The 12,672-nt window shown below is 39.2% G+C and overlaps 1 protein-coding gene across 1 annotated transcript; it reads right to left on the bottom strand.

The window, feature by feature from the left end:
• Nucleotides 1–7,258: 7,258 nt before the first annotated feature.
• Nucleotides 7,259–12,269, bottom strand: LOC116040616 (taste receptor type 1 member 1-like). Its single transcript, XM_031286097.2, has 6 exons — nt 12,062–12,269; nt 11,480–11,774; nt 10,600–11,322; nt 9,999–10,205; nt 9,653–9,773; nt 7,259–9,281 (listed from the first exon to the last, which is right to left on the bottom strand). Exons 1-6 carry the CDS (start codon nt 12,238–12,240, stop codon nt 8,353–8,355), a joined length of 2,454 nt encoding a protein of 817 aa, XP_031141957.1. The 5' UTR covers nt 12,241–12,269; the 3' UTR covers nt 7,259–8,352.
• Between the last annotated feature and the right edge of the window lie 403 nt (nt 12,270–12,672).

Below are 12,672 nucleotides of genomic sequence, written 5' to 3'. Positions count from 1 at the left end.
AAGAGGTCAAAGGCAGATGAGAATGAGAGGAAGAGGTATAGGGGTCCGAGGATGAGGAGTCCGAGTGCGAGGTGGAGGTATAGTTGGAAGGGCTCAGGTTTCTGATGAAATTCGGGCAACTGTTATTGATCACGTTATCAATCATGGCCATGTGGCCCCATCATCAAGACAGAAGAGACTGAGTATCAATAGTGGCTATTTCTTATACTCTACAGTAATATATGTTTACACTTTACTGTAAGAGATTTTATTTTTATTTTCTTAATTTCTTATACCTCCTCCTATATCCTCTAATATATTTTATGTATGTTTTATGTATGTACTTTGTGTAATATTTAAAGTATTTCAATTTTCAGCCACAGTTTGAAAATAAGAATCAATGGAATCAATAAAATGTGCATCAAAGCATTTCTACTTCTGGATCCAATTCTTTGCAAGAAGGCAAATTTGACAACAAATGGCACTGGCATGAAAGCTACGTACAGTAATAGGCTACAGTGACAAGCAATGGTGCACTGATTCGCACTGAGTGCTGTATTTTGTATTTTTTGTCCACTGTGTAATGGTTGATTGGAAGAGCTCATACACTTGTTTGCAAGTTGTGTTGTTTGAAGGCAAAATTAGCTTTTGTTGCATATTTTAAATGTTTTGGCACGGTTAGAGCCTTTTGCAAACAAAATGTGTCATTTTGACCTTGAGTGCCACTGTTTCGGCCTGTGTGTTAACTGTTTTGAAAAATGTGGAGTTTGAGTTGTCTGCTGCATCAAAGCAATCAAGAAAAACTGTAAGCATGTGGCCAGTCGGCAACGGCCGGCCTTGTCCCAAGATGGGCCGACCGACCCAATCAGAGGTTACTTAAATTGGGACGTTCAGTCAAAATCAAGCACGTCACCTTCAAACGGGATCTCTGTTTGCAGGGTTCAGGGTGTACCGGACCCTCCCGGTGATCATGCTGCACTTGGGGACCGGCTGCGCAGTGAGAAGCCGCTGCTGACGGGCGCAGAGCTCCGCCGGAACTCCGACTGCTGTCTGTCCGTGCGGCCGTCTGACTGCATCAGTATTAAATTGAGACAGTTTCATTACCGGTTAAAAACGTCTCGTTATCGCGTTAAAAATTAGTCTAATTCGGAACAGTTGGTTTTAACGCCTGATGCGAAGTGTAGGCCTATAGGAGTACACATGAAAACCCTGAACAAGAAGCATCGTTCTGCTCCGTCTTTCTGCTGTGCCCCATTCACGTAGTAGTTTTACACTATGTAGGTTAAACTCTGCAATTAATCCGCGGTTCACATGTATGTATGAACTTTACATGTATGTATGAACTGTAGTGGTCCGTTACACTGTAGGCTATATTCAACATCACTGATTAAGTAGCCTAAGTCAATCCTACATTTTTCAACTTGGGAGCAAAACATGCTCCTTGGGGAAAAAAAGTTACCATAAAGCCCTGTTCATGCTAATTAAACAACTGGACCTTGGGGTAAAGTGTTGTCGTATCTGGCCCATGTCCCGGATGTGGAAGCCCCCTTTTCTGGACTACTGAATATAATAATATTCCATTATATTTTGTAATTTCAATTATACCTGCCACCAGCATTTTGTGATTTCCTTGCAATAAATACTGACATTTTTACCATAAATTGGTGCCTAAAAATGTATCAGAATGCAGGAATTGAAGTCTTTTACCCTCAAAATTTCCTGGGTGAGGACCCCCAGACCCCATCCCCCCCACTGCTTTATCTGTTCCCCCAAAGACCAATTCTGAGCAAGGAAAAACCCTGAAGTATAATCACAGACAGCCATAAAAAACATTTAAATTGCAGAGTTAGAGAGTTAAAACGGATGAAAAGATGGAGAACCAGACAGACAATATGTACAGTGTCAACAGAGAGAAACACGGACAATCGACCAGACAGACAGTGACAACAAAGAACAACATACTGTAGAGAATGACAGTAACAGCATACAAACGGCATAAACAGGCAGTATGTGTAAATTTGTTATAAACGTGTGCTCTTTAAAAAGTAGTAAGCATTGTTTGCCAGTTACATTAAATGTTTAAAAATCTGTTACATAAGGTACTGCTTATATCATTTCACATTCTGTACACAAATATAATTAGTGAATGCACGTGTCTGTGGGTGGGGCTGCATGGGCGTGATAATGTGGGCTGGTGTGGCTACAGTGCCAGGGCTGAATTTTTGTCGCAGTCCGCCACTGATGACGACATAAATAATTACAGTACTGATACAAGTGGAAAATATTTTTATGATGAGTTATATATTACAGTATGTGTGTGTAAGTGAAATAGGTAAAATGAGGTGGAAGGTGGGTCAACCCATTTTACATGTGTACAGCATGCTCTTTTTGAAATAAAGATAAAGGAAAAATATAAAAAAAACAGTGCAACTCACAGAAAATTGCAGTAAAACATTAATTTAAAAAAATAATCATGATATATTTAAAAAGATTGAGAATTCATGTGTCCATAAAGATACAGGAACATACTGATACACACACTGAGGAAAAAAATGGTTGCGTACAGTAGGGCGACGTATCCTTTAATACTCCAGGTAATACTAATGCCCCCTAATAAGGTAAATCTTAAATGTATATTTGAACAAAGTAGTGCACACAAACTACTCAAGCTACGAATCTGAACATCTGCACAAAAACCGACATTCTGCCCCCTATTTTTACTCAATACAAAAGTTTGTTACACAAGTATATTCAAGGTGTACACCTTGAATATACTGTAGTAATATGCCTGTAGTTTAGCATGTAGACAGTGTCACAGTGAAGTGGCGCCTTCATGTGGTGATATTAGTGTTATAGCAATTTCAAAAGATGAACGAAAAGGAAAACACATTTAATTTAATATTTTTATTGAATCACTCTTACTGTTATATAACTGTTGAACATGTAAATATCTACATCAGTGCAGGGTTTTACAGAAATAACTCTGCGGATAATCACTGACTGTCCTTACTGTAAGCACAATTGTATAGCAAGGCCAGAAAGATCAAGCATGGAGGGTCATAAAACTGTAATTTCATCATCAATTACTATGTTAAACTTAGCTATACAATATTCAATTCAATTCAATTCAATTTTATTTATAGTATCAAATCATAACAAGAGTTATCTCGAGACACTTTACAGATAGAGTAGGTCTAGACCACACTCTATAAAGCCCCAGCAATTCCAATAGTTCCCCCAAGAGCAAGCATTAGCAGTGGCTATTGCGATAGTGGCGAGGAAAAAACTCCCTTTTAGGAAGAAACCTCGGCAGACCCAGACTCTTGGTGGGCGGTGTCTGACGGTTGGGGTTATGACGGTACAGGATGTAGCGTGGCACAGCAGAGCATGGGTGGACGCGGTGGATGCGGCAGGACGTAGCCGGGCATTGCAGGGAATCGCAGAGCGTAGCAGGGTGTAGCAGGTCCATAGCCACAGCTGCACCCAAGACCCAGGTCTTGGTGTCGCCCTAATCCGAGGCGATGTTCTGGGCGAAGAAGAAACATAAGGACTCCGGGGAGTAAACTCCCCAGAGCTAGGTTAGTAACAAGCACTTCTGAGACAGGATGTGCATAAAAGGAAACAAAAGAAAAGAGCGTGTCATAAGAAGGAACTTCCTCGGCAGTCTAGAATTATAACAGCATAACTAGGAGAGGCACTATATTATTGATTATACGATAGGTAAATCTGATGACTGTAAAGAGAAGCAGAGAAAAGCAGGGGTGCTGTGTCTGCAGCTATACACCCTGCCCCGCCGGTCTAGGCGTTCACTGCAACTCCTCACTCCCTAACTATAAGCTTTATCAAAGAGGAGAGTTTTCACTTTAGTCTTAAATGTAGCGACGGTGTCTGCCCCCCGAACCCAGATTGGGAGCTGGTTCCACAGGAGAGGAGCCTGATAGCTGAAGGCTCTGCCTCCCATTCTACTTTTAGAGACTCTAGGAACCACAAGTAACTCTGCATTCTGGGAGCGTAGTGCTCTAGTGGGACAATAAGGTACTAAGAGGTCCTCAAGATATGAAGGAGCTTGACCATTTAGAGCTTTATAGGTCAGAAGAAGGATTTTAAATTCAATCCTGGATTTTACAGGAAGCCAATGGAGAGAAGCTAATACAGGAGAAATGTGATCTCTTTTGTTAGTTCTTGTCAGAACACGCGCTGCAGCATTCTGGATCAGCTGGAGAGTCCTAAGAGTTTTATTTGAGCATCCTGATAATAAGGAATTACAGTAGTCCAGCCTGGAAGTAACGAATGCATGGACTAGTTTTTCAGCATCGTTTTGAGACAGGATGTTCCTAATTTTAGCAATGTTACGAAGGTGAAAAAAGGCTGTTCTAGAGGTTAGTTTTAGATGGCCGTTAAAGGATAGATCCTGATCAAAAATAACTCCTAGATTTCTGACAGTAGTACTGGAGGCCAGGGCAATGCCATCCAGAGTAATTATATCTTCGGCTAATGAGGTTCGTAGGTGTTTCGGGCCCAGCACAATAACTTCGGTTTTGTTTGAGTTTAACATCAGGAAATTGTAGGCCATCCATGATTTTATATCTTTAATGCATGCTTGAAGTTTAGCTAGCTGGCTGGTTTCGTCTGGCTTGATTGACAGATATAATTGGGTGTCATCCGCATAACAGTGAAAGTTAATTGAGTGTTTCCTATAGATATAGAATAATAGAATTGGTCCAAGCACTGAGCCTTGAGGAACGCCATGGTTAATTTTAGCGTAATTGGAGGGTTTATTGTTAACATTAACAAATTGCGATCAATCAGAAAAATAGGACTTAAACCAGTTTAGTGCGATTCCTTTAATGCCAACTAAATGTTCCAGTCTCTGTAAGAGGATGGTATGGTCAATAGTATCGAATGCAGCACTAAGATCTAATAAGACAAGTACGGAGACAAGTCCTTTGTCTGAAGCAGTTAGAAGGTCGTTAGTAATTTTCACCAGTGCCGTCTCTGTGCTATGATGCTTTCTAAATCCTGACTGAAAGTCCTCAAATAAACTATTGCTATGTAGAAAATCACATAACTGATTAGCGACTACTTTCTCAAGGATCTTGGAGAGAAAGGGAAGGTTAGATATAGGTCTATAGTTGGCTAAGACCTCAGGATCGAGGGTGGGTTTTTTCAGTAGAGGTTTTATCACAGCTACTTTAAATGACTGCGGTACATAACCTGTCAATAAAGACATATTTATCATATCTAGCAATGAAGTGTTAACCACGGGTAACGCTTCTTTAAGTAGCCTCGTTGGGATGGGGTCCAAGAGACAGGTAGATGGCTTAGCTGAAGAGACCTTTAACATTAATTTTTGAGGGTTTATAGGATAAAAGCAATCTAAGTATATGTCAGGTCTAGTCGTTCTTTCTAGCAGTCTGTCAGTTAAAGGTGACCCATTAGAGGTTGGGGGCAAGAGGTGATGAATAGTATCTCTAATAGTTATAATTTTATCGTTAAAGAAACTCATGAAGTCATCACTACTCAGAGCTATAGGAATAGATGGCTCAATAGAGCTGTGGCTATCTGTCAGCCTGGCTACAGTGCTGAAAAGAAACCTTGGGTTGTTCTTATTTTCTTCTATTAGTGATGAATAGTAGTCTGATCTGGCCTTTCTTAGGGTCTTCCTATAGGTTTTCAGACTGTCTTGCCAGTCTAAACGAGATTCTTCCAGTTTGGTGGAACGCCATTTACTTTCAAGTTTGCGCGAGATTTGCTTTAATTTCCGAGTTTGGGAGTTATACCAAGGCGCTAGTTTCCTTTGCTTCATCGTCTTCTTTTTAAGGGGAGCAACAGAGTCTAAAGTAGTCCGTAGGCAGGCCGTAGCACCATCTACGAAATTATCAATTTGAGAGGGACTAAAGTTTACATAAAGATCCTCTGTTATATTACGGCACGGTAATGAGTTTAGTGCTGTTGGAATATCTTCCTTGAATTTAGCTATAGCACTGTCAGATAGGCTTCTAGTGTAGAAGCTTTTATCTAATTTCGTATAATCGGGTAGTAAGAATTCGAAAGTTATTAAGAAGTGGTCTGATAATAAAGGATTTTGCGGGAATACTATTACGTCTTCAATTTTGATGCCATATGCCAGCACAAGGTCAAGGGTGTGGTTAAAACAGTGCGTGGCCTCATGCACACTCTGACTGAAACCAATTGAGTCTAGTAGTGAGTTGAAAGCAGTACTAAGGCTATTGCTGTCAACGTCCACATGGATATTAAAATCACCTACAATAAGTACTTTGTCTGATTTTAGGACTACACATGATAAAAACTCTGAGAATTCAGATAAAAATTCAGAATATGGACCTGGTGCTCGGTAGACAACAACAAATATAATAGGCTGTACTGTTTTCCATGTTGGATGCTGAAGATTAAGAACGAGACTTTCAAAAGAGTTATAATTTAGTTTAGGTTTAGGATTAATTAACAGGTTTGAGTCAAATATGGCTGCAACTCCCCCTCCTTGGCCTGAGCCTCTAGGAATTTGAGTATTAATATGAGTGGGAGGAGTGGCTTCATTTAGACTGACATACTCTTCATGGCCCAGCCATGTTTCATTTAGACAGAATAGATCAATTTGATTATCGGATATCAATTCGTTTACTAGTATTGCTTTACAATAGGCTTAATAATTTGGACTGAAACCATTACTGTTAATATTCACCCTTCTTAAATGTATTAAACAGCATCCCAAATGGGTATGATGTCACTTGTCACATTTCAGGAGAGATTGAAACTAAAACATTTTTAGAAGGCAATCAGGGCTACATCAAAAACATGTTACCATTACTGCTATCTGTTGACTAAACATGTTTTAATTATAAAAAAAATGCATTAATCATATGAGGGTATGCATGTGCACAACAATGCCACTACTGTAAATACTATTAGAAAGGAAACCAGCCACTTATAAACTGACACAACAGATTTTGATTACACAGACCAAACCTTAAGTAAAAATAGTCGCTGCTTTAGAAATAATCTCACTGTATAAACTTGAAATATGTGTGAAACAGTTCACAACTGTGCAGAACATTCAAAGAAGGTTAATTACCGAACTTACTTAAATGCTTTATTCAAGGGAACATATACTGTATAATATGACATACAGAATGTAAAGGTCCAGTGTCTCCATTTTTTGTCTCCATTTTTAACTAATCAGTCACACTGAAAAAGAAATGCAGAAATAAACCATAACAACCCCACTCGAATAAAAACAAAAGAAGCAAAAAACAGACAAAACAACAACAAAGCCACAAACAACAAATAGAACTAAACCTGTACAACCACCCACCCAGGGAGCCTTCATACACAGTCAGGTTAAGTACTTAGTAAAAACAGTTGTATTGTAAAGTTGTGATATTGATTAGACAGACAAGAAACAGACAGAGGACCAGGGAAACTATCAGACAGGAGTCTCAAACGGGAGGCAACTCAGACAGATTATTAAAATACACAATAAAAGGTTGCCATTTCTTAATAAAATGGTCCTCCACCCCCTGAGTGCATATTTCCTTTTTTCGAGGCTCAAGAAAAACATCACATCCTTCAGCCAGGCAGACTGAGATGGTGAGTTAGGAGATTTCCAAGCTAGCAGTATTCTACAACGTGCCAGTGCTAATTACCATTAGCTCGATCGGGTGAAATCTGTAGCTGACGTCCTGTTGGGTTTAGGGTATGGCTCCAAGAGGCTTTTTTGTAAGTCTGGACATGATACATGTGCATACCAAATATCATAGGTCTAGGTGAATCGCACTGCAGGGGCTACTTCTTTGCAATCTTGTGGGCGCTAATGAGCCATTTTACCATAATCAGGCCTGAGACCCATGTGAATCACTTCAGGCCCAGACTAACATCATGTAGGAAAGATTTGGGGCAGATTGGACAATGTATGTTCGAATTAAAACAACTTTCTGTTTCATGATGAAACATTGAAGCTTGCCGTGCCGTCACGGTGACGCCCTTCGACAAAAAAATCACAATCTTCTGATTGAAGCATCATCAAGGTCTTAAGGCTTTCCTCAACACTTTTGAGATGGACAACCTGCTAGGTAGAGGACATCAAAGTGTAACAACTGTAACTTCCTGTTGCCAGTAGGGGGCGCTATGATTATAACTCAATATTGAAATGTACAAGTCTTCAGGCCAGGACCCTTATGAACAGTTTGAGCAAGAATGGACAATGTAAAGTCTAGTTACTAACCACTTCCTGTTTCATGGCCAAACTTATAAACTGACAAGACAGATTTGAATACACAGGGCAAATAGGGAGATTGGCTTTAAGTAAAAAATAATCACTGCATAAGCTCACTGTATACACTTGAAATATGTAAACTACTGGCTGATTGTTTTGGTATAATTCTGAATGAGACCTTGGAAGTACTCCTGCGTGTTTTTGTACGATCGGAAAATCATAATAAAACATTTTGGGAAGAAATACCACAACAGAAAGGAATAGAGACTGGAGAGAACTGCCAGAGCGTTAAGAGTTTGGATGTACTTGCCACGGTACAGAATGTATACAGTGGCAAACATGATCCAGGTGAGGATGAGCAGGAGCAGGCAGAAGGTTATTGCTTTGGCCTCATTGTAATTTTTTGGGAGGTCTTTTCCCATGTAGGAGAAAATAAAGCAAAGGGAGCACAAACACAAGAGTAAACCCACAGAACCAGAGGATGCTTTGAGATTAATATCACAACCAAGTATGATTTTGTCTGGGTACCAAGAAATGTCATCATAGGGCTTGGGGGGGAAATAAGTATAGCCGATAAGAAGAGAGAGTGCCTGAGTAACAAATGCCACAGTGATGACCAGCCATTGTCCATGATATTTTATCCACCAACTGTGGAGCTTGGGGAACTTGGCGGCCATTTTGAAAATGCAAACAATTTGAAAAGAGCGCACAACAAAACATGCTAGACAAACAGTGTAGAACAAGAGAAATGGTAAGAATCTTAAGATACAAAAGGAAATTGTTGGCTTACCAAAGTAAAAGAATATACTAAGACTACACAGGCTGAGGCAGCCTAAAATCAGGAAGCACATTGGTCCCCCAGCAGATCTGACAACAGGTGTGTTGTAGTTGATAGCAAAGAGAACAGACATGGCTAATGTGAGGCCCACCAAGGCCGAGGCCCCGACCATGATCAGTATAGCCCCACTGTCTGTGAATGGGATGTACTCCACCACCCGCAGATTGCATGATGTACTTCCTGCTGCTGACCATTCTGTCTCCTTACAGTTGATGCACTTGTAGGGATCCTCTGTTTTACAGGAGAGAAGGATAGATTGTCAATAAAGTTAAACGTTTACTTTTGAAAAAATCCTCCATGGGTGAAGAGAGATCAAACAGGAAGCAGTGTTAGACATTTCATCTGTGATACTGTATGTTCTCCTAAAATGAGCTTTTACTTCATGTCAAACTTGTTTACAATTTACAGTGATACACCCTAGAGGTAATTGTTATAATCTAAATAATATATTACTCTAGTTTATGTCCAATGAACATGAAATGACCGTTAAACCCTCTTAGCCATAAAAAAGCTTAACAGTCTGAAATTAGCTCCCAGCAATGCCAGAATAATTTACAACACTGCTTTTACTCATTTTCTTCCTCTGATGTATAATAATTTACCTGTGCTGTTGACATAAGTTCCAATTGGACACATTTCACAATCGAAGCAGCATTTGTAGATTCCATTATACTTTTTTGCATATCCTGTACGACATTCTGGGGAACACTGTAAAGTAGGCACCTGTACAAGACAATTATTTAGTATTTAGTCTCATACAGCTTTTTACATGTTTTAACATAGTTTGTAATATGTAATCAACATTGAGTATTACATCCCTAGAATTACACCATGAACAATAACCATCTGTTGATGTTCCTGATATTGTCTTTACCCCTGTCACAGCTAATACTAAATAAACATATCAACACATAGCGTATAAACTCTTGGTAGAAAAAAACAACTTACTTCTCCCTCTGTGTACCACTGGATTTTGCTGTCGTTGATGAAGAAATGGAACGGTGGGTGTAATTGATTAAAGCCGATCACCTCTGCATCACCACTTTGGTTCCAGAAAACTATAGAAAAGGATCCGTAGTTGGGATCACCATTCTCATCAAACCGAATACTCTGGTTTAAAATTGTGAAGTTTGACTTCTTCAGCTCTGCTAGAACCTGATGTGGGTACACAAAGTTCAGATTACTTGCATGTGTTCACAATGAATATTATGAGGTGTTGATTAAATAGGTTTTTAGAAATATTCCTGTGGAGGGAGGAACTGCAGTGTGATGCTCCCTTTAGAGTTTTTTTATTAGATTGTATCTCTACTATCTCTGAAATTTCTATATCTGATCTCTAATTTTTGACAGGTACAAAATCAGTTTGGATTGTATTCTGAAGATTTAAAGACTTTTTGTCAACTCTCATATATAATTACAAACAGACTTGTATTTTGTGTTATGATTGTTCACTTTCAAATAGACTTGTCAATTTTCAGAAACATAAATATCCAAGAATCATGAGGAGAATAAATTAAATGGTCTTTTATTCAATTGTTAGTGTACTTACCATGTGTGGGTACACTGTAATATTGCGATTACATCTGCCAGATCCACATTGCAAGGCGTTGTGTAAGGCATGAGCAATGGCATATACAGCAGTATAAACATACAAGTTAAAAGTTGGCTCAGCAGCAAGGACATCTTCAGCATTGGGGCTGCTGCAGTTGCACGCCTGATTACAAAAAAAAGGTTCTGCATTTTCACAATGAGTCAGGCTTCTGGAAGAATAAATAAAATCACTGAAACCAGGTATTGTCACTTCTGACTCAGAAAACCCAATTACAGTTCCAATATTTTTGATTCCTTTCTCCTTGGGGAGCTTCTTGTTTAACGACCATGTATTCACTGCTATCCACACTTTGTTGGTGACATTTAGTCGTATTGCTGACACAAGGAGAGGTTCAGCAGCCCATTCAGGAGCAAAGACAATAATGATACCTATCCTCTGTGCCTCTATCTGTTTGAATATTTGGGAGTAATCTGTATATTGATCGAGGCCTTTGGTGTACGCCAGGCAGATCTCAGTGTCCTTAATTCTTTTTATGAATAATTCCAGTCCATCTCTGCCAAAATCATCATCAATGTAAAGGAAAGCAACCCAGCGCCAGTTGTAGTGCTGAAGAATGTTAACAATCACTTCTATGGTGTCTTGATTGGGAGGCACTGTTCGTAGGAAAGAGGGGAAATTCTGGATTCTTGAAAAGACAGAACTTGCAGCTGCATAACTGACCTGTTAAAAGAATAATTAAGAAATTGTCAATTTTTTCAATGACAAATTCTCAAAAGTTAAAAGCTTTTTTATTTGTTTTCATAATTTATATGAAAATGTTCTTATTACTTGATGTATTTGGTAAGAATATGTTAAATACAATAGTTTGCAGTTTTACCATAGGAATTAGATTCATCATGAAGAGTGGGGCTACAGTCAGGGATTGTGTGCTTGTAGAAGCTCCGACCACTGCTATTATTTTGGACCGATTCTTGTGTGGTTCACCCCCAGGTTGGATCAAGTTGTCTGATATGAGGTTGAAAATGCCTGGGAAAGTTCGTGTATCTGAGCAGTAGTCAAATATCTCATAGCCGAGAGATACATTTGGCAGGAGGTTGGTCGAGTTATTGATTTCCTCTACAGAGAATCTCATCAACTGAAACCTCCGATAACTTGAATTGACTAGGGGTTTACTGTGGACAGAGGAAGGACAGTGAGAAAGTGTGAGAATTAGTTTCACTGATTAAGTATTACTGTTTGTGAAGTCTTTACAGACATGAGTATTTAATAGTGGATTTTAATGTGACAAGGACTTCAAGTTTTATAATCATGCAATAAATAAGTTGGTTTTAGGGAAAATATGGTACTAGCTATATCCATTGACCTTAAGTTTGAAGCAAAACTCTTTACAATATAAACTGGTACACCAGGTGTTCATCAGTTTCAGAAGGTATTCACTCAGATTTATTGTAAGACTCACCTGGAGCAGTCGATGGCTTCTGGTCTGTCATGATAAACAGGGTCACTATCATGATGAACATTAAAAAGTCCACCTAACAAATAATCTCCTTCCAGCTGAAACTCTGAGGCTGGGACACATTGAGCCAAGGCATGTAGAAATGTTCCCAGGAGACACAGAGAAACCAGAAAATATTTCATTGTTGTAGTTACTGTTTACCAATCTGATGTGAACTCTAATAGGATTAACCACTGCCTTTAGTAATTTATGAGACAATGGTGACGTCTACACTGAGTGCATGAGGTGTCATATATAGAAGATAACTATTAAGAATACACAAATCAGTATGCAAAAACCTCATGTTGCAGAGTCCCTGTGATGCGCGCACACACACACACACACACACACACACACACACACACACACACACACACACACACACACACACACACACACACACACACACGCACGCACACAGATAAAAAAGACAAGGAATTAACACTTTACATGAGGTATTAAGATATTCAAAATAAAACAAATGCACTGCATATAAAGGCCAGACATAAGAAAACACCCGTACAATATAATTCAGGCGAATAAAATATCACACACACACACACACACACACACAC

Source organism: Sander lucioperca, chromosome 12 (genome assembly GCF_008315115.2).
Source record: "Sander lucioperca isolate FBNREF2018 chromosome 12, SLUC_FBN_1.2, whole genome shotgun sequence".
Taxonomy (NCBI): Eukaryota; Metazoa; Chordata; class Actinopteri; order Perciformes; family Percidae; genus Sander; species Sander lucioperca.
Note: the sequence above shows the minus strand (reverse complement) of the source record. Positions and strands in the feature narration are given on the sequence as shown.